Here is a 23,522-nt window from a genome sequence, read left to right as displayed (position 1 = left end):
TATTTTCAGCTGTTGACATCTAAATAAAAATAACATTAGGAAAATTGCTGTAATGTTTTCTGAACCTTTTTGTATATTTCCCCCCTTAACAGTTCTTCATTAAAATATGGTACTGACATTTTATTCTAGACAATCAATTTTCAATTTCCTAATGAAAATCAGTGGTAATATATTTCAAGCATTGCTAAATTGAGAAAAATAGTTCAGAATATTTTGATCTTCGACAGTGCTACCAGTGGACACTGTTTTGTTTTGTTTAGGGGTATGGTGGTGTGGAATGGTAAGATCATGCTTTTCCAGGGAAGCTTCTAACCTTAAGAATTTCATGGAATGTAATCCTCACATAAGCTGATTTTTCTTAAGTTATGAATATTTTTAGTTTTACTATCTCTTGGGGGTGATTATTTGCTATTGTGTGTAATACTTCATGACTCATTTTAACCTAAATTTACCTTCTAAATTATATAGGTTTTGTAAACCAAAATTAAGTATTATAGGATTTCCTGAAGCACCCAGTGTTTATTCTAGCTGCACCTTTCCTAATTTCACAGAATTAAAAAAAAATTGTTCTTTCTCCCACTACACTGAAAAATATCTCTAGTTACTTCTAATAGAATCTTCATACCCTTATTTTAATATATTTGCTGTCATCTTTTAAATCTTGTATTTAATTAACATAGATTAGATTTACAGGATTTATTTTTGAGGAATCCAGCTATCCCATAAAGTGAGGTTCACTTTTATTTCAAGTTTGCATTGCAAAAGTAAGCCACAAATCATTATTCCACCACATTCTAAGTTCTTTTCTTCCTTCTCCCAGATTTCAAGATAGTTCATACATGTTTTCCTTCTCTTGGACCTCATAATCATCCTACACTTACAGTGTAAATCTTCATGATATAAAGACTTGGAAGCCCTGGCTGCAAGTACATTTATTGCAGGCAGTAGCCCATACTACAAAATTTTAATACAATCAAAAGATTTAAGCAAGACTTTGGGGATCATCATAATACATTCAAGCTGATTAAAAAGTAATTATTACAATTTTTAAATTGGATTAATTTTTGTTAAAGCTAAAAGATATCATGAAATAGCTATCACATTAACAATTCTATCTAAATGATACTTAATGTAGAAAATAGAATGTGGGCTTTATTAGGAAACTGATCTTAGGTTTTTAATCCAGTGGTTGGCAGGGAGAGCATAATTGGATCTAGACCGTAAAAGATCTCTTCAGTATCAGAGGGATGAATCATTATAGTTCTCAGGCTATGAATTACATTTTAAAATATCATATACTTATTAGTTGAATGAGGAAGTGAGAAATAAGAGACTCAGTTTGCTGAGATGATGATGTTTGTTGGTTTAATCTGTCTTAAACCTTTCTTTGAACACTGAATTAAACCTTAACCTCTTTTTTTCTAAAAATATCAATTGGGGCCAGATGCAGTGGCTCACACCTGTAATCCCAGCACTTTGGGAGGCTGAAATGGGAGGATCACTTGAGGCCGGGAGTTCGAGGCCAGCCTGGGCAACACAGTGAGACCCCCATCTCTATTTTTTAAAAGAAATAGAAAAAAAAAATCAATTGGGAAGCATGTGTTTGAAAGATTATATCAATAAGAATATATCTTTTACAAAAATTTTTTTAAAAAGATTAAATGGATTTTTCTCTGGCAACTTAAAAAATTAGTATTCATTAAAAATTTATTACCTCTGGGAAGAGACTTGGCCTGTGATCCCTTCTCAGAGCCCTTGTATTAGTCAGGGTTCTTCTGAGTCAAGTTGACATATAACATCAATCGTCAGAGCCCACCTTTTCCTTTTTTTTTTTTCTTTTTTTTGGTAAGAGAAACTCACAAGATCATAGTCCTATCACTTTTTCTATGTGCGGAGAGCATTTGAGGGATGTTGACACATTATGATTATTCTGAATGCCTACTGTTTCTTGTACCATGAGTCAAAAGAAATTAATTTCCCTGGCTGGGCACGGTGGCTTGCGCCTGTAATCCCAGCACTTTGGGAGGCCGAGGCAGGTGGATCACCTGAGGTCAGGAGTTCGAGACGAGCCTGACCAACACGGTGAAACCCTGTCTCTATTAAAAATACAAAATTAGCCAGGCATAGTGGCACACGCCTGTAACCCCAGCTACTTGGGAGACTGAGGCAGTGGAATCACTTGAACCCATGAGGCGGAGGTTGCAGTGAGCCAAGATCGTGCCATTGCACTCCAGCCTGGCGACAAGAATGAAATTTGTAAAAAAAAAAAAAAAAAAAGACATTAATTGCCCCTTTCAACTTCATCTCTCTGCCTTCCTCTCCCTCCAAACCCACTCTCTTTCTAGTGTGAACTGAGAAAGAAGAATGAGGCTTAAATATGATTAAATATAAGGACGTATTTTGTGTTCGTGTCAGTGTTTGGAATGTTTGAAATGCTTGAAACGTGTCTCACTAGGTTTAAGTCTTATTTGCTTCTTTTGATCATATATTTACAGAATTAAAAGTTGTTATTCTGCTTTGTTTTGTATGGTTTCCTTGCTTGAAGAGCTGAGCCATATATTAAATAATCCCAATAGAGAGAAATCTGAATCCAGAAAACAGTTAAAAAAGTCAAACATTGATTTAAATGTGGTCTTCTATTTTTAAAAGGATCCTTTTGTATACATTTAATTATCCAGCTTTTCTGTAGATGTATATTTGTATTTACAAACATTCCATCAAGTTTCCTGACTAATCACAAAAAATGCATTTATGATTCAGTGTAGGAGGCAATGTGTTAGTATGGGAAGGGTGTGTATTTTGGAGATAGGACATCCTGGGTTTAAATCCTGACACCAATGTTTACCAAGTCTTTAACCTTGGGTAAATATCTGAGTTAGTTTCCTAATCTGTAAAATGGGGAATAATAATAGCTACCAGGCAGGGATATGGTAAGAATAAGAGATGCTACTTTTGTAAGTGCCTAGCACAGTGTACAATACATAGTCAATACTCAATACCTACTGTCTTTCAAAGGTAAAGTTATTTAGAAGGCAACAGAAAGTAGATGGGATTTTGTTTTTAACTAGTTTTTTTTCCCCTATTAATATGATTCAGAGGGACTTCACCTATAACTAAAAAAGAGTTCAAAATTCCCAGCAAAGAACTAATGGAATTCAGAAACCAATCTTCCTTTCATTATGTTTTGCTGAGAATCAGGGAGGAGATTCTTTTTCACAGCCTAGAAGATGGACAGAAATTGTGGCACCCTTTCATATGAACTTCATCTCTTCTACAGCAATCTCTTAAAAAGTAGTTCTTTAAAAACTTGGGGCCTGGCACAGTTGCTCACACCTGCAATCCCAGCACTTTGGGAGGCCGAGGCAGGAGGATCACTTGAGCTCAGGAGTTCAAGATCAACATGGGCAACACAGAGAGATCCTGTCTCAAAAAGAAAGTGGGGGGAAAAAACCTTGGAAGTTTCTGGAAGATAGGAACATTCAAATTAGCCTTAGAAGCACAGGTCTCTATTTTGGGAGTAGAAACAGACAGGTCACAAAAGAATTATAATAAGCAATGTAAAATATCAGAGTTGAGAAGAGATATGGAACTTACCCACAGGAGTCAGTGCTAAAAACAAAACACAAAAGAAAGATCAGTGGGGATTTTCTAACTCAAGAAGAACCCACCTTCCAATAGTATCCTTCCTAGGTGAATTTAGAAACAGGACTTGGAGGGAGCATAAAACTCTCTGTTTCATCCTCAGGAGTGTTGCTGGCCAATGCTCCACATCCCACTCCACACAGAGGATTGTCTTTAGGATGCCATTTAGTTAATATAGGGATTTGAAATCTTGGGTAGGTAATATCAATTCTACTGAAATTCAAACTATTGCATTTCCTTCCTTTCTTTGTTCTTTCATAAGTCTTTCACATGTCTTCTGCAAAACAGTTTTTTGCTCACTGTTCTGGTCAGTTTGAAAAATGTGTATTGTTGGTCAATTACCAAAATCACCTCTCATCCTGACACATATTCTTTTTGTCAATCTTAGAGGATTTTATTTTTTATTAAAAATTATTTGTTGCCAGATTATAGTACAGAGGAACTAGGCTCTGTTGTGATAGATTATCTGGGAATATATGCTACCAAAAATCTTTGGTAGTAAATAACTAGAATTAAACACAAGGCCATTATATTTTGTTACAAAAGGAAAATAGATAAGAAGAATTAAAACTGAAATATGAGGAAATGACTCATTGAAGAAATTTTGACTGCTCTAAGGTAGAAGAATTTGTAATACAAGAACATTTGGGAAAAAGAATGTAAAGGTCCTAGGCATAGAAATAGGTAAGGCAAGGAAATGATCCAAACTTACTGATTTTTCCAGAACTGTCCACTGAAAGAGACAAAGGCAAACACATCAGTAGGTACTGGGCTTTCCTGTTTTCCCAGTCCCTAAACTTCTGCATTGAGTGGGATCATCTGCGTCATTAACAACTAAATTTCATTTATTTAAATGTAAAGAAACTTCATTTCCCCTCCCCCTTCTCTTTGCCTAGTGTAGTTTACAAAGACCTTGTGATAAGCTACTTTAAATCACCTTTACTTATTATTGACCATTAGCAATTTTGTCTAGAATGTCAAGATTACAATTTATAAAATATAGGACATATAATGGTCTTGCTTAGAAGATGTGTGCTAACATTATTTTTTGACATTGTTTGATACTAGTTTTTTTTAAAATATATTTTTTTGAGACAGGGTCTCAGTCTTCCAGGCTACAGTGCAGTGGCACGAACATGGCTCACTGCAGCTTCCACTTCCGGGGCTCAAGCGATCCTCCAGTTTCAGCCTCCTGAGTAGCTGGGACTACAGGTGAATGCTACCACACCCGGCTAATTTTTAAATATTTTTTTTGTAGAGACAGAGTTTCACCATGTTGCCCAGGCTGGTCTGGAACCCTGCGCTCAAGTGATCCACCTGCCTTGGCTTCCCAAAGTACTGGGATTACAGGTGTAAGCCACCATGCCTGGCCTGGTGTGAAATATTTAAGGTAGAGTTTTACCAAGTACTGAAATATAGGTATATATTTTTTGTTGATGTTATTTGATAAACCTACATAGAAAGCACAAAATAGGCTGGCACAGTGGCTCATGCCTGTAATCCCAGCACTTTGGAAGGCTGTGAGGCAAGCGGACGGCTTGAGCCTAGGAGTTCAAGACCAGCCTGGGCAACATAGTGAGACCCCCGTCTCTGCAAAAAAATAGAAAATAATTAGCTAGGTATGGTGGCATGTGCCTGTAGTCCCAGCTGCTCAGAAAGCTGAGGTGGGAGGATTGCTTAGGAAGTCAAGGCTGCAGTGGGCCATGATCATACCAGGGCACTCTAACCTGGGTGAGTGAAACTCTGTCTTTAAAAAAAAAAGCACAAAATAGTAAGAAAGCATGACATTGTAAGAAGCATAATACCAGGATTGTTTACCAGAGGTAAATATGTGGAGTTAGGGTATTTAAACCATAGAGTGGGAGTTGGCAAAATATAGCCCATGGAATAAATCTAGTATGTTGGCTATTTTTGCAAGTCCTGTGAGGTAAGAATGGATTTTACATATTTAAATAGTTGAAATAATAATAATATTTTGTGGCACATGAAAATTGTATGAAATTCAAATCTCAGTGTCTAAAATAGTATTTTATTGGGACATATCCATGCTCATTCTTTTATATATTGTCTATGACTGTTTTTGTGCTACAACAGCAGAGTTGAGTAGTTGTGACAGAGACTTTATGGCTTATAAAATTTAAAATATTTGGCTGGGCATGGTGGCTTATGCCTGTAATCCCAGCACTTTAGAAGGCTAAGGCAGGAGGATTGTTTGAGGCCAGGACTTTGAGACCAGCCTAGGAACACAGCAAGACTCAGTTTCTACAAAAAGTAAAAAAAAGTTAGCCAAGCATGGTGGTACACATCTGTAGTCCCAGCTACTCAGGAGGCTGAGGCAGGACAATTGCTTGAGCCCAGGAGAGGAGGTTGTAGTGAGCTATGATCACACTACCGCACTCCAGGGTAGGTGACAGAGCAAGACCCTGTCTCAAAACAAAACAAAGCCAAAAACAACAAACAAACCAAAAAACCACAAAAACCCAACAAACAAAAACAAACACAAAACATTAAAAATATTTATAGAAAAGATTTGCTCACCCCAGCCCTACAAGAAACTAATGTACTAAAAATACATTAGAAACTTACTAGTGTGAACTTGAGGTATTCCTGAAAATCAAAACAAGAAAATAGGTTAATGGTAACACTTTTGAACAGAAATACAGTTCTTTCCCACTCCCAATTTCCTAGTTCTTTTTTCTAGAGTACCATAACGACTTCTAGCAGAATACAAATATGATGAGACAACAGATCCCTTAGTGTGTTAGAAGAACCTGACACTTTTTACCACCTTTATGACTCTCACTGTGGTCCAACTTATTGTTGTCTCTCTAATTGAGCTCTCTGCTTTCACCCTTGCCTCCCAGTCAATTCCTAGTAGAGCAGTTAGCGGGACCCTTTTAAAGTGTCAGCAAGACTCTGGCTTAAGATCCACCAATGGTTCTCCATCTTGATTTAACAAAAGTCAAAATCACAACACTGGCTTTCAAAGGTGGCCCTGGAAGATCTGTCCCTCCAAATATCTCTTATAGCTTCTTTTATGTCACTTTTCATTCTGTTCCAGCTATATGGTTCTTGCTTTCTTGCTTTTCCTCATATAGTCTGGAAATGTTCCTACCCTAGGGTGGTTTACTTTTTGTCTTCTCTGAAATAGTACCCCCTCAGATATTGCCTGGCTAATTCTCTCACCTATTTCATGTTCCATCTAGTAGTTCTAGCAATTGCTGAGAATGAGGCATTAAACTTTCCAACTGTAGTTGTGGGGTTTTCTGTTTCTCTTCAGTTCTAGTAGGTGTTTTTTTTTTTCCAGTGTGTTTCGAAGCACTGTTGTTTGGTGCATACATATATAGGATTTCTATGTCTTCTTGATGCATTGATATTTTTATCATGATATAATGTCCCTCTTTCATCCCTGGTAAATTTCTTTGCATTCAGGTCCACTTTACCTGATATTAATGTAGCCACTTCTGCCATTTTTCTTTGAAAAAATTAATGTTTCATGGCATTTATTTTTCATTTTTTAAAACTTTTATTGTTAAATTTGAAGTGACTTTCTTGTAGATAGGATATAGTTAGGTCATGTTTTTAATGTACTTTGGTAATCTTTAAAAAAAATTGGTGTATTTAGACCTACACAAAATAAATTCATGTGATTTGCCTGATTGTTATGAGAGGCAAGTCCCAATTCTTTCAAGGAAGGGAAGTCAAAAAAGGCTTAATCTCTGCAGCAGTAGTGGTCCAAGTTTAGATATAATAAACTTTATGGAGGAAAAGACGAAGATCAATCTTTCCTTTTTATCTTGAATTCTATTTTAGTGTTTTCTTTGTTTGCATTTTGCAGTCTGTCCCTTCTTCGGCTCCCATTTGCTACGTCTTCTCATTTTTATTATTTCTACCTTTTATCTTTTGGAGTTTTGTTTTGTGACCCCTGTGACTTCAGATTGTGATATAAACTTCTTAGTGTATTTTTCCCGTGGTCTTCCCAGCATATTTTGCCAGCATTATTTCTTCTTGCTTCTCTTTTGCAACTTAACTCTCTAACCAGAAGAACAACTTGTTTTCGGTCCTTTCTATGTGGTTTCTTGTTTCTGTGGGCCTTTTATTTATTTAAAAGACAGAAAGACAGAAAGAAAGGAAGAAGAAAGAACAAGCGAACGAACAAAAGAAAGAAAGAAAGACCCAAACTAAACCAAAATAGAAACCAAAAACAAAAAAGTGTCAGTACAAATAAAGGAATCGAGATGCTACCAGAGACCAGAGGAGACTGAGAAAGACAGTAGGAGCTTACTGGTTGCTATTGGACCATTTGCTAAAAATAAAATAAATTACTTTTAAAAAAATTATGTACTGAGTTCCTATTGAAAATCCACTTGGAACACCAGAAAATAGACCTTTGGGAAACATTAAATCTTCTAGGAATATGCTATCTCTTATTAAGTCAATTTTAACTCCACTTTAATAACTTAAATATCCAGGCCATTTTGAATGGCCCGTATGATGGGTTATGTGAGTGAAGGCCACTTTTTCCTAATGAAATAAAATATTTTTTTAAACATTCTTAATCTAGGTCACATTCTTTCAGGAGACTGGTTAATAGTTAAAGGTTACTAATTTACGTTATCTCTTCATCGTCTTTTTTTTAAAAAATATTTTATCTTCCTTTCAAATCTCTACCATTATACCAGCTCTCACTGTATTTTTTTTTTTACAGTACAGAAAGTTTATTTGTAATTATGTTTTAAAATGTTTGTAATGATAATTTTTCTGTGTTTTTTCTTTCTGATAATCTCAAATTTAATCAGAATTTTAAAGCTGGCTTGGGAAATAACATATGTTAGAAGAAACCCTTCAGATATTTTAGGATACTGAAGAGCAGTAGAATTAAAAGAAAAGGAATTTATATGTTAGGCTTACATCTTGCTATGACTGAATGTTTATGTCCCCCTTAAATCTGTATGTTGAAGCCCTAATCTCTAATGTGATGGCATTTGAGGTGGCGCCTTTGGGAGGTAATTAGGTTATGAAGGTAGCGTCCTCATGATTGGGAGTAGCGCCCTTTTAAGAAGAGACATGAGAGAGGTTGTTTCTGACATGTGAGGACACAACAAGGCAACGTCTGTAGGCCAGGAAAACCTCCCTCACCAGGAACAAAATCAGCTAGCACTTCGATCTCAGAATTCCCGGCCTCTAGACAGTGAGAAATAAATGTTTGTTGTTTATCAGTTTATTGTATTCTGTTATAGCAGCCTGAATGGACTAAGACACACCCTTTGCTAAAATACCAACAAAAAATAATGTGATTTTCTTTGGACATGGAGACAAAGGTTCTTACTAGCACATTTCCCAGAGGTATTAGAATAGGGCAGAGCAAGGATATTATAACGACAAACAAGAAATCCTAAGAGCTTACATTATCCGATCCTCTTCTATAGTCCTACATCTTTCATGGTGAATATCTTTAGAGTGCGAAAAATATAGTTGAGTTTAGCACCTTTTCTTTTTCTTTTCAGTTTTTATGAGAATTTAAAACTCTTCAAGAGTTAGTAATACTTATTTTAAGTTTTGCCTCTTTTACTTTTTTTCCTATTTCAGTCTCTAGTTTCAAAATATCTGTTCTATTCTTCACGGTTCATTATATTCTTCTTCTAGATTTCTATTACTAAGTTTACTTATTCCTTGCCTTACTGTGGCAGGGCAGGTCTCACTAACACAGGCCTCCATAACAACAGTTTCAGCACTGACTGAGGGGTTAAGTTAAATATTAAAAGCTGATAGAGCCAGGCTGGAATGTAACAAGCCCACCAAGAGTTTGCCTAGGCCTTTCCTGGGCCTTGAAGCATGACAAGATTACGAAGGAATTCTTAACAGGACCCGTTTAGGATTAAAACAAGTTTATTGGGGGGTCTGAAGAAAATCCCCAGGCCTCCACAAACAAGTTTATTGGTGGTCTGAAGGAACTCCATAAACCTCCATGATTTAGCAGGAGACAAGATAAGGGTAATCACCCCAGCACCTGGACCCATTTAGATTAAGTAAATTTACTGAAGCTCCAGAGGAAGGTCTTCAGGACTCACTTCTTAGTCATAGATTAGAAGAAGTTAATCACTTATGTCTTTAGACGAATGCACACTTACATGTAGACATGTAGCTTAGAAGGTATATTGGCTCTAGAAAACTTTGTAATTTTGAGTTGGTCTGGCAAACATTTCTAGGCCTTCTCTCTGTACCCAGTTACATAAATAAAAACTGTCTTCTTTCCCAGTTCATCTGCATCTCGTTATTGGGCCATGAAGAAAAGCAGTCCGATTCTCCTACCTCAGCCTCCCAAGTAGTTGGGATTACAGGTGTGTGCCATCCAGCTAATTTTTGTATTTTTAGTAGAGACGGGATTTTGCCATGTTGGCCAGGCTGGTCTCAAACTCCTGACCTCAGGTGATCTGCCTGCCTCGGCCTCCCAAAGCGCTGGGTAAATTACAGGCATGAGCCACGGCGCCTGGCCAGGTCATATGTTTTTTTAAAGATCTGTATTGTCAATAAAAACTGGAGGCAAATTGGAACTGAGAAACATTTTTTTCTTTTTTAAGTGGCAGTGCTTGCAAGCAAGTCCTGTCTTCAGAAGAACTGGCTCACTTAATCAGAGACATAGCAGGAGTTTAAGGGGCATAATCTATAAAGTTAGTTAGTTTGCTGATTATTCTCATTGGTGGAAAAATAATTCTCCATCATGATTATATATTGGCAAGGGTCACAACACATTTTTATGACAGTGAAACAGCAAAATAACTAACATGAACTCTTTTTTTGTTTAAGGGACCTTTACCCATTCCTGCATGTAGGCTGGGACAATTTTAGAACACTGAGATAAAATGCAGAAACAGCAGTCATGTAATTTTTGAAACTAACTGTGCGACTAAGGGGGAATTATGTAAACACTAATTATGTTTTGTTAAAGATTTATGGGAGCATTGTGACCTGACCAAGGACAAAGACATTCCCAGCCTCCTCTGACTCTTGCTGGCACCCAGATCTCTGTGTTCCTCAGTCATCTCTTGATTCTAACTCCTGCGCATAGTTTCCCCATATCCTGCCTCCCATAGAAACCCTCCAGCCAGCCTGAAAGACATTAGATGGATGGTACTTTAGAATGCTGGTTCTCCATCTTCTCTGTTTGCTGACTTTCCAATTCAATCTGCTTTTCATCCCAACAACCCTTGTCTCTCATGTCTGGCTTTTCAGCTGCAAGCAGTCAAAACTGGGTTTGGTTACTTAGATTTATATGTATCAATATTGTAAAAATCGGCACTAAAATTGTTTCCATTAGGAAGCCAGCAATGTAAAGCATATGAACTTAAGCCTTTATTTTAGGTTCCAGTGCTAAATGAAGCTATTATTAAATTTAAGAACATATAAGGCTTGTTGTCTGTCCCTCCCTCCTTCTCTCTCTGGCTTCCTTCTGGTTTTCTTTCCTTCTTTTTTCACCTGCTGCCATTCTCAGTTTATCTCATGATACAAGGTTTTTCTGACTGTCATGAGTAGTGTCAAATGCTCAGGCAAAATGGATGATTTGGCTAGGCTAACAAAGTGTTCATTTTGTAGTATTTGCATTTTTTTAGTGCTTTTTCTTATGATTTTGAGGAAATTTTGCTGTCTCCCTACATTTCTATTTGTTCCTTGTGTTGTTAGTGCTTTTCCTTTTCTTTATTTAATTTTGTTTAAAAAAATCAAAATTGTTTTGTTGATTATTTTTAAATACTTTTAATTTCATTAATTTTTGCCTAATAAAAGTAGGATATTTTTATTATTATTTCCTACTTTTGAGATTTTTCCTTTTTTAAATCATCTTGAGCTCATGTTTAGTTCATCTGTCTTTATTAATGAATACTTTCTATTAAAACCATTTACCCTAATAATTTCTCTCTAAATGATATTTTGGCTATATCCTAAGTGCTTTAAGTAATGATTTTATACTCATTTATTTCTATATGTTTGGTAATTTCTCTCACAATGTTGTTTGTAACCTGTGGATTACTTGGATGTATGCTTTTTTGTTTCTAAATATGTATATGTTAATATTTTTTGTTATTTCTCTTTTGTTGCCTTGCGCTCAGAAAATGTGATTTCTGTTATGTAGAAGTGTACTTTGAAATTAGTTGAGGCTTGCTCTAGTTGAAGGAATTGGTGGTCAAATTAATAACTTTTCCATCTATGCTTGCTTGGTGGAATGTTCAGTGTACATCACTAGATAAAGCTTTCTAAAATATGTCAAAGCCTCTCTAGCCTTACTAATTTTTGTCTGTTTTATTTATTTTATGAGAGAAATATTGAAATATCTTTATTTAGTTATAGATATCTTTGTTATTTTGTCAGTTTTTGTTTTATGTATTTAGAAAGCTATGCTATAAGCTCACAGCTTTCACTTATATTTTATCTGATATTTGCACAATTATATCAAGTTTTGTTTTGTTGTTAATTGCCTTTTTTTTTTTTTGAGACAGAATTTCGCTCTTGTCACTCAGGCTGGAGTGCAATGGTGCAATCTCGGCTCACCGCAACCTCTGCCTCCTAGGTTCAAGTGACTCTCCGGCTTCAGCCTCCCAAGTAGCTGGGATGACAGACATGTGCCATCACGCCTGGCTAATTTTGTATTTTTAGTAGAGAGGGGTTTCACCATGTTGGCCAGGCTGGTCTTGAACTTCTGACCTCAAGTGATCTACCTGCATTGGTCTCCCAAAGTGCTGGAATTACAGGTGTGAGCCACTGCACCCGGCCAATTGCCTGGTATGTTTTAAAATTCCTTCATTAAATTTTTCTGTGTGTCACCTTGTTTTAGGTATATTTCTTAATAGAGTTTAGTTATTTTTCTTATTTTTTTTTACAGGAAAATAAAAACATTTAAAAAGTTTAACTCTTTTAATTACATGTGAGCGTTTCTAGCTTTTAATCTGTGAGTTTAATCTACTATTGTATAATATTGTGTTAAGTGACATATTTACTTTTTTGACCCTTATTTTAAAAAAATTTGCTTTTTATTTGCTTTCTCTTTTTCTTTTTTCTTGCTTTCTTGTGGATTAATATAGTGTTCTTTCTTATTTTTATTTTCCCTATGGGTTCAGAAAGTGTATGTCACATTTCTATTATATTAATAGTTGTCTTTTATTTTTGCCCTAAATATTCAAATGTATATATTTAATAAGATGAAAAGTTAATCAGTACATCTGACCTTTTGTCAAATAACCTTAGTTCATAATCATTAGCCTTGTCTCTAAGGTTTTTCTTCTAATGCTTTAGGTCTACTCATTTTAAAGTACACTAATATATTTCTCCTTCACTCTCTCCTTCCCCTTCTTTTCTTCCTGCATTTTTTTTTTTTTTTCAGACAGGGTCTTGCACCTAGACTGGAGTGCAGTGGCATGATCACGGCTCACTGCTGCTTTGACCTCCCAGGCTCGAGCAATCCTCCCACCTCAGCCTACTGAGTAGCTGGGACTACAGGCATACACCACCACACTCAGCTGATGTTTGTATTTTTTGTAGAGACAGGATTTCGCCATGGTGCCCAGCTTGGTCTCCAACTCCCGTGCTCAAGCAATCCACCTGCCTTGGCCTCCCAAAGTGCAGGGCTTGTAGGCGTGAGCCACTGTGCTCAGCCTCTTTCTGCTTCTTTTCCTTCTCCTTCTCTTCCTTCTCTTTTTCTTCTTTATAGTCAACATTTTAGATTTACTATCAGGTTTTGTTGATTTGTTTTCTTACATATGTTTCTTGGTTCTAACTTCTTTTTGAGTTTTTACTCAAAAGTAAACTCCCTGAAGTATGTCCCTTTGATAATTCTTTCACTGGGGACCTGTGTTTAATGAGTTTCTATGCTCTTGAATATATGAAAATGACTTCATTTCATTCTTACTCATAAATGATAATTTGGCTGATTGTTATCATATGGGTTTATAGTAATTTTCCTTCGGTCTTCTGATGATATTGTTCTGTTGTATTATTTAAAATTTTTTTTTATTTTTAATTTTTATGGGTACATAGTAGGTGCAAGTGGGCACATGAAATATTTTGGTACACTCATACAATGTGTAATAATTTGTAGTAATCACATCAGGGTTAATTGAATATCGCCTTAAGCATTTATCATTTCTTTGTGTTACAAACATTGCAATTATATTCTTTTAGTTGTTTTAAAATGTACAATAAATTTCTTTTGACTATAATCACCCTGTTGTGCTATCAAATATTAGATCTTATCCATTCTATCTAACTATTTTTGTATCTATTAACCATTCTCAATTTTCCTCTCTCTTGACTACCCTCCCTAGGCTCTGGTAACCATCATTCTACTGTCTATCTCCATGAGTTCAATGTTTTAATTTTTAGTTCCCACAGATGAGTATGGACATGCGAAGTTTGTCTTTCTATGCCTGTCTTATTTCACTTAACATAATGACCTTCATTTCCATCCAGGTTGTTGCAAACGATAGGATCTCATTCTTGTTTGGATCTCATTCTTGTTCTGTTGTATTCTGGCACATATTACTAATGAGATGTCTAGTGTTAACATGATTTTTTGCAGGTGATCTGCTTCTCTGGTTGTCTTTATGATTTGCTTTTTAATGTCTGTTTGTCAGTTTACTACATTGGGTTTTGGCACATGTAAGTGTGTGTGTGTGTGTGTGTGTGTGTGTGTGTGTGTATCTGTCTGTGTGTTTTAAAGTTATCTAATTTCAGCTTTGAGTAGACCATTTTGATCTGAGGACTTATGTCTCTTTTCTTCTGGAATATTATTAATTATTATGTTTAAAAATATTACTTGACATTTATTCTTTTAATTCTCTCTTATCAAATTCCTATTACACTTTACCTTATTCTATTTACGCCTCTTCTTTTTCATATTTTTAATATCTTCTGTGTACTATTTTGAACTGAGATTTTCAATATCTTCCATGTACTATTTTGAACTGAGATTTCTTTAGTTCTGTTTTCCAGTTTACTTTTTAAAACTGTGATTAATAATATTTAAATATTATTTACATATAGTTATATTAGCATTTATATATTATCTAACAATTGTTTCAATTTTAATAGCTTTTTTATTTTCAAGATTTCAGCTTGGTTCTTTTTAAAATCTGCCTGTTCTTCAAACTATCTCTCAAATACGTATATATTTTATATATATATATAATATATATACATTTCTTTTTTTATCTTTTTAGAAAGGATAGTCTTTCTTTTATCCCCCAATAGGTAAATCACAATCTATCAGAACTCCAGCCTTTTGTGGCCTTTTCATGCTATACTAGCTGCCATATGCCCTATCAGCTGCCTTACCGTTTAAAATTTTACTATCTTCTTCACCTCCTCTATTTTCTTCCCTCCTGTGTTATCAAGGTTACTCATGACATTCATTTTGCAAAATTCCTTGTCAGTTCTTACTCCAAAAATTTATTGTTTAGCTGTTTTTGATACTGTTCATTCTTTCCATATTGAAATACTGTCTTCTCTTGAGTGCTGTGAGACTCCCCCTCCTTTGCTGGTTCTCCTTCTATCTCCCTGCTCACAACTTCTCTATATGCTCAGTTAGATTTTTCTCTTATTCTAAACTTCTAAAACTGATTAATCCTTACCCCTTCATTTTCACATATACCTTTGGTTATCATATTTAGTCCAATGGTCTTAAATGTTATCTATATGCTGATTACTGTCTAATTTATTTCCCACCCAATCTCTCCCTAAATCTTCAGACTCAAATATTTAATTGCCTTTTAATATGCTTGGATGGGGAACAGAATGTTTAGTGGGATTTTTCTTGTTACCCCCAAATTGACAAGTAGGATCACAAAGCTGAGGAAAAAGAGGCTATAACTTCGCATTCCCCTCCTCAGCAAACTGGGGTGAGACAAGCCCTCAGGAGGGATTGCAGCATTGTCAACTCCATAATTCAAAGGGAAAGGATTCCTGAGGCTGTGCACTGCAGAAGTGCTGCTCGCCGGCCTTGACAGATGATGGCCAAATTAGCTCTCCTATCTCAAGTGTCACCCTTTTTCCAAGCCAACGTAAGCAAACAACTGTAAAGGGTAGGAGATTTAAGAGTCTTCGGAGTTGTGAGTAGTTAACAAAGGAATGATGTTGTAGGGGAGGAAGGAATTGTGCTTTCTTTTTCTGAAGGCAAATGGGAAGCACTTTGAGATTTGCTTACAGTGATTGGGGGTATCTGTGAGAAAGGATGTGTGGCAACCCATCTCCTGGTGAAATAGTGGATTTGTTGATTTGTTTTGTGCCTATCTGAGTAGAAGGAAAATAAAATTGGAGAGAGACAGTAGTGTCCTTGTTCTGTGGCAAGGATGCTTGAGCTTCCTGAGGGTTCATTGAGCAGTGCAAAATACATCCCGGCTTGAGTCCTCTTGCTAGTATGTCTCTCAAGTGGGTGACCTACTTGGTAAGGGCATCTCTACAGTACGGGCTATGAAGTATATTGCTGGAGAGGGAGCTGAGGGGCTCTGGAATAGGCAAGACTAGAGTCAGTACTCCCACATCAGGGACTATGCAGTGGAACCTCAGAGCTGGTCGAGTTCTTGTAGGTTCCTCCAGAGAACTCAAATATGCATTCTGCAAGACATTTGGGTGTCTGCTCTAGATGACACCAAAGGAAAGCCAGTCTCAGGTTCTCAGAGGAAAGAACCTACAACTAACAGAGGAAGGAGATTGCATGCCCCAAATCCATCCTCTCAGCCTCAACAGTGGTAATTATGAGAACAGTGGGAATTATAGCAACAAGGAGAGTGGGCAGGAAGGGGAAGAACGTTGTATTTCTCCTCCCTATTGTGAGTCAGTGTGCCTGAGACTTGAGCATTTTAAATAATTTAGCATAACTAGAAAATTATGGGTTCTAAGACATCACTAAGTGACAGGAAGGAGATATATAGCAGAGAACATGCTTGAAGCCTGCTAAGGTCAGATTATTTAATTAATGAGTCCTAAATGTCCCAGGCATCTAGAACCTAACATATGCAAAACTGAACTCACAATAGCACGCTATAAATCTGCTCTTCTTCCATGCTACCGAAATCAACAAATAGTCTCATTCGTCAAGTTACTTAGACTCCAAATCTAGGAGTAACCCTTGGTGTCTTCTTTTTCCCTTAAAATCACATTCAATTGAACAGCAGGCCCTGTTTCCTTTTCCTGCCAAATAAATAAAATCTGAAGACTTTCTTCCCACTTCCACTCTGATCACTCTTCTCCTTGCCACACTCACCTTTAGTTTCAGGCCTCTTAACTGGTCTTCCTGCTTCCTCTCTTGAGCCCTCACTCTCACCCCAGTTAATCCTCCACAATAACAGAGTGATCTTTTAAAATTATAAAGTAGACCCTATCATTACCCTGTTCCAGCCCTTCAGTTGCTTCTCATGACACCTAGAATGAAACCTGCAATTTTGATTAAGAACTGCAGGGCCCGACATAATCTGGCTCTTGTCACTCTGGCCCTACCTCTGCCTCCTTCTTTCTAGCCTGGCTGGCTGTTTTGCATCCCCATAGCAGGCCTGTGCATGTTGTACTTGTTCCTTTTGCCTGAAGCACAGTCCCTCTTCTATACCATATTTCTTTAGTCTGTTACTCTTCCTATTTGTCTACATGAATTTATCTGCCTGACATTTACTGTATGTTTACTTGCCGTTATTTGCCTGTTTTATCTCAACATATAAACTCCTTAAGTGCAAGAACTTTGTCTTGCTCATGGCTATATTTCCAGTGCTTAGGATAATGCCTGGCCTAGAATAGGCCAATATATATTTGTTGAATACATATATTTATTAAATGCATTAATATCTTTGAAGACTTTTTCTTTTTTTTCTTTTAGTGTTTGACTTGTTCAATGCTGTTAGGTTTCTTATTTTAGTCTTTTTCAGATTGCTCTAGTTCTATTTCTCTGGGTTGGAATTCTCCAATTTGTTGGGGGCTTGTGAGATATCACTCACATGGTGCTGGATTTCCTCATAGATTTCATAACTTTTAGTAGTTACTTATTCCTTGGGGGCTAGCTTTCATGGATATTCTATGATATAAATACCCTAGATTGTGGATCTCTTCTTGCTGGCTATCATCCTAACTTCCTGGGTACACTGTCACTGAACCAGATCTCAGTTGTATTGACTCGGAATATCATGCACACTGCATGGGTAGCACACCTCCAGCAGGGCTCTGCACCCTGGACAGATCTAACTCTGGACCTGTGTGGGTGGCTCTGTTTTCATGCTTGGGGTATTTTGACTTCTCTTCATGGGGAGGTAGTGTACTTTCTGCTCCTGGCTTTACTCCGAGTGGTGTAATTCCAGTTTTCTACATGTTGTATCTTGAGGCTTTGTCCACCATCCTGGAGCAGGTGTTGAAACCCTCCCTTTGCTCCTGAGCTGCTACCTCTGTTTCCTCATCCCCTCACCATTCCTCCCAAGAGCTTAACTTTAGCTTTCCTTTGTTTATATGTGTTCCTATATTCAATTTCTGCTCCTTGGAAATCACTCTTATCCTCCTTCTTTATGCGTAGGTATGGCTGTGTATTTTTCATTTAAAAATATTTCTAGCCAAGACTTAGCCAGCCCAAAATGAGGTGTTATAACCCCTAGTTACTTTGGCATTCCTTTTTTCTTTCTCCCTACCCCTTGGGTCTTGGATTTTTACATTATTTCCCTGCCCATCCTCTTTGATGACTCCTCTGAAAAGGACATTATGCGTTTAGTTTGGATTCTGGCTTGTAATTTCTAGCTGTGAGACCAGTAATCCCTTCTCCTGAACTTTGGTGGGCCTTGGTCTCTGTTCCCAATTATAGGGCCCATGTGCAAACATAGACATCTGGAATTTCCAGCTTCATTCCTGGGTCTCAGCCACTGAGTATGTATTTTCATCTGTGCAGTGACAATACTTAGCTGATCAGCCTGTTTGCTCAGGCTTCAGAAAGGTGTGTAGATGGGGATTTTGGAGAGACACTCACTAATAATTCTTTGCTGACAGTTCCAATTCTCTTCACTCAAATACCAATGCCTTTGTCCTAACATTATTGAAATTAGTAAAATGTTGTTGTTATGAAAACTATATCCAGAGTGTGTTTAGAAGGAACTGGAGGAGGATATATAAGCATGTTTGCAATCTGTTAGAATAACATAGATGTCTTTCATGTTTAAAAATTGGAAAATTTTACCTACTCTCTGGATTAAGTGAGATGCTTTGACAACTCTAGATGTGAATTCTTGCATGAAGAGGTTGGCTGGAGCTGGGCAGCAGCTACCTTCTTCAGACTATGCATGTCCTCCCAGTTTTACACAGTTCCCAGGAGACTCACCTCATCTCGCTCATTTACTGACCTGCCTGGGCTCTTTTGGTATCTGTGTTTTTAACCTTGACAGGAACTTTGGGTTTTAATATTAATGTGATTTAATTTGAGGCTGAGGAATCTCAGCTGGCATTGAGTTTGCTTAAATAATTTGTAACTGAGATATGAGAACCAGATTTGCATTTTGGAAGACTAGGACATAGTGTGAAAGACGGTTTCACGAATTCTATATTAAATATCATCATTGTCAGTGCTTGATCTGGTTTAAATATTGAGTCACTGTTGGTATGTGTTACCTTGGAGGTTGAGTTTATAACTAAAATAGTGGAGCTGGGCGTGGTGGCTCATACCTGTAAACCCAGCACTTTGAGATGCTGAGGTGGGTGGATCACTTGAGGTCAGGAGTTCGAGAACAGCCTGGCCAAATGAGGAAACTCTGTCTCTACTAAAAATACAATAATTAGCTGGGCATGGTGGCTTGCACCTGTGTTGCCAGCCACTTGGGAGGCTCAGGCAGGAGAATCACTTGGACCCAGCAGGTGGAGGTTGCAGTGAGCCGAGATGGTACCACTGCACTCCAGCCTGGGTGACAGGTGAGACTCTATCTCAAAACAAAACAAAACAAAACAACTAAAATAATGGGAAATATTACAGTTATGAATCAAAAAGGTTGTCTTGCAGTCCTAATCTGGAGGACTTTGGGTAATGTAGAAGCAAATGAATATGAGAAATATGAGTCTCAATCTTTTGGATATTTAGATGAGTCTCAATCTTTTAGATACTTAGAAGTAGAAACATCTAAGATAAATCTCCACATATGACTGGCTGAAAAATAAAGAACTTACTTGCAGTTCTCCGCGAGATTACTAAAAAATAAGCAAAAAGAAATCCATTTAATTTTTCTTAAATGGAAAAACATAGTACTATGTAACATATTTTGTTGGAGTCTCTGAGGGGAGGACTTGTGTGGGCAAAGAAGGAAGCATTCCAAACCACCCTATAGATTAGTTTTAGATTAGTTTTACAATGCCAAACTAGATGTAATATTAAGCAGTGATGATGTAACGAAGTCAAAGGTAGGGTTTCCTTAAAGGCCCTCTTCATTTACTGGACCTGACAGCTTTGGGTCTAGTCTCAGGTAAAGACTGCTGTATCTTTCTGTTTCCTTTGAATAGCATTATAATGTTTGAGAGAACACTGAAAGCCTCTCTCCATTTAAACTTCATTATGGATTTCATCTCTCAATAATTCCGCCTACCTGTTATTTCATAATATTATTCAGTTTACTATTGATGAATCATAGCTTAGTCCTCTTTTAATTAGTATTTAAGAAGTAATATAGACCATATCTCTGTAATATAGACCATATAGGGTAATAAGGAAGCAAGGGAAGAATGGGAACCGCAAATCACTTTGACGGAAGTGAAGTGAAGAGGACCAAAAAGAACCAAGTAGAAAAAGACACATAGTACTTACTTATAGGTGCTGCCAGCTGACCTAAAACAATGAGATATCAGTGAAGATTTGTTTGAAAGGAACAAGTTTCCTTCTAGGGAGAGATATTTGTGTAGGGGAGAATCTTGGTAGTCACACAGCTCTGGGTGACAATGGCTAATTCTCTGTTAACAGCTCCAATTCTTTATGACCATGCATTCTTGGGTAAGTATTTGGGTCAGTTTCTTATCTCTTACAAAGCGGTTAGTGGAGTGATTCTAAGGATTAAATGGGGTAATGTAATTAAAGCACCTACATAATTCTATAGGAGGTGCAAAGTAAATATGTGTTTGAAATCACCTAAACGTAAGCTTCCTTCTCAGGGAGAAACTAGATAAGCAGAGGGCAGAGGAAACTGGGAGCTTTGAGTCAGGTAGCTGCACACAGAGGCAAATGAGCAGGGTAGGCCGGGCGCGGTGGCTCACGCCTGTAATCCTAGCACTTTGGGAGGCCGAGGCGGGCGGATCACAAGGTCAGGAGATCGAGACCATCCCGGCGAAAATACTCTACTAAAAATACAAAAAAATTAGCCAGGCGTGGTGGCAGGCCCCTGTAGTCCCAGCTACTCGGGAGGCTGAGGCAGGAGAATGGCATGAACCCCAGAGGTGGAGCTTGCAAGTGAGTGAAGATCATGCCACTGCACTCCAGCCTGGGCAAAAGGGGAGACTCCATCTCAAAAAAAAAAAAAAAAAAAAAAAAAAAAAAAAAAAAAAAAAGAAGTGAGCAGTATAGGGACAGGTCTCTAAGCTTTGTATAGAACAAGAACAACAACAGAAAACAGTAGAAAAAGAAACTGAACTTACGGCGGGGTGTTGGTGTTGAAGATGGACCAGCTGAAAAACAAAGAGGTATCTTAGGAACCAGTTTTTCTTCCATGATATTTTCCTTTCTATGTAGAGAGTTTCTTCTTGGTAGGTCATTAAAACAATAGGGAAAACTTTCCCTTTCGTATTCATTTACTTTTAATATGAATCAGCAGAATGTGAACTTTCAAAAAATCACTAATAACTTCATGGAATTTTGATGACGGAAAGGTTAAAGTGTTAGAAAAGTATGCACCCCAACCACAGAAATCTTAACACTTACAGGGAAAGGAGAGATTTTAGGACCCCACAGTTGTGAAAATATGGACTTACTGATGGCAAGTGGAATGGATCCAGCTGGTGAATAAAAGAGAGAAAATTATCTTTTTCTTTACTTGCTTGTTCAAATTGTTTTTCAATTTGTCATTTCCCTCATAATGCTGCATTTTAAACTACTGAGAAACTTTCCCCTCTGCTCTTTATTTTTTAATTAAATAGTAAAGTTTTGTTTTTTCCATATGATGTGAGTTGGCTCTGTGTCATCACCCAAATCTCACCTTGAATTGTAATCCCCATAAACCCCACATGTCAAGGGTGGGACCAGGTGGAGGTAATTGAATCACTGGGGTGGCTTCCTTCATGCTGTTCCCATGATAATGAGTGAGTCTCACGAAATCTGATGGTTTTATAAGAGTCTGGCATTTTCCCTGCTTGCACTCATTCTCTCTCCTGCCGCCCTGTGGAGAGGTGCCTTCCACCATGATTGTGAGTTTCCTGAGGTCTCCCCAGCCATGTGGAACTGTGAGTCAATTAGGCCTCTTTTCTTAATAAATTACCCAGTCTCAGATATTTCTTCATAGCAGCCTAAGAATGGACTAATACACCATATAATTATTTAAAAATTGAGATAATGATGGGTCATGTGAAAGCAAGACATCAAGGAAATAACAACTTCAAGCCACTAAAATCCTTAAATGGGCAGGGAAATTTTCCTCAGATATCTTTGCAAAAATCATTATCAATTCTTACTCCAAAAATTTAATGCTTGGCTGTTTTTGATGCTGTTGTTTATTCTTTCCATATTGAAATACATCTTCTCTTGAGTTCTGTGAGACCCCACCTTTACTAGTTCTCCTTTCTCCCTGTTCACCCCTTTTCTATATGCTTAGTTAGATTTTTCCCTTATTCTAAACTTCTAAAACTGATTAATCCTTACCCCTTCATTTTTACATACATCTTTGGTTATCTAATTTAGTCCAGTATTCTTAAATATTATCTATATGCTGATTACTGTCTAATTTATTTCCCACCCAATCTCTCCCTAAATCTTCAGACTCAATTATTTAATTGCTTTTTTTTTTTTTTTTTGAGACGGAGTCTCGCTCTGTCGCCCAGGCTGGAGTGCAGTGGCCAGATCTCAGCTCACTGCAAGCTCCGCCTCCCGGGTTCCCGCCATTCTCCTGCCTCAGCCTCCCGAGTAGCTGGGACAACAGGCGCCGCCACCTCGCCCGGCTAATTTTTTGTGTTTTTAGTAGAGACGGGGTTTCGCCGTGTTAGCCAGGATGGTCTCGATCTCCTGACCTTGTGATCCGCCCGTCTCGGCCTCCCAAAGTGCTGGGATTACAGGCTTGAGCCACCGCGCCCGGCATTTAATTGCTTTTGAATACAGAGTATATGCTTGGATGAGGGGCAGAATGTCAAGTGGGACTTTTCTTATTATTCCCAAATGGACAAGTAGGATCACAAAGCTGTGGAAAAGGAGGCTATAACTTCCCATTTCTCTCCTCAGCAAACTGAGGTGAGACAGCCCTCAGGAGGGATTGCAGCATTGCCAACTCCATAATTCAAAGGGAAAAGATTCTTGAAGCTGTGCAGTGCAGAGGTGCTGCTCACCGGCCTTTACAGATGATGGCCAAATTAGCTCTCCTATCTCAAGTATCACCCTTTTTCCAAGCCAATGTAAGCAAACAACTGTAAAGGGTAGGAGATTTAAGAGTCTTTGGAGTTGTGAGTAGTTAACAAAGGAATGATGTTGTAGGGGAGGAAGGAATTGTGCTTTCTTTTTCTGAAGGCAAAATGAGAAGCACTTTGAGATTTGCTTACAGTGATTGGGGATATCTGTGAGAAAGGAAGTGTGGCAACCCATCTCCTAGTTGAATAGTAGATTTGTTGATTTGTTTTGTGCCTATCTGAATAGAAGGAAAATTGGAGAGAGACAGTAGTGCAGAGTGTCCTTGTTCTGTGACAAGGATGCTTGAGCTTCC

The 23,522-nt window shown here is 37.5% G+C and overlaps 1 protein-coding gene across 1 annotated transcript in view; it reads right to left on the bottom strand.

The window, feature by feature from the left end:
- The window catches only part of TSBP1 (testis expressed basic protein 1), a 77,469-nt gene that overhangs the window by 5,536 nt on the left and 48,411 nt on the right, over nt 1–23,522 (bottom strand). The window contains exons 18-20 of the mRNA XM_078001053.1: nt 6,229–6,249; nt 4,355–4,375; nt 3,595–3,609 (exon numbers count right to left, since the gene is read on the bottom strand). Coding sequence (XP_077857179.1) covers nt 3,595–3,609; nt 4,355–4,375; nt 6,229–6,249 — 57 coding nt within the window. The remainder of the gene's footprint in view (nt 1–3,594; nt 3,610–4,354; nt 4,376–6,228; nt 6,250–23,522) is intronic.

Source organism: Macaca mulatta, chromosome 4 (assembly GCF_049350105.2).
Source record: "Macaca mulatta isolate MMU2019108-1 chromosome 4, T2T-MMU8v2.0, whole genome shotgun sequence".
Lineage (NCBI taxonomy): Eukaryota > Metazoa > Chordata > Mammalia > Primates > Cercopithecidae > Macaca > Macaca mulatta.
This window is presented reverse-complemented; position numbering and strand designations above follow the sequence as displayed.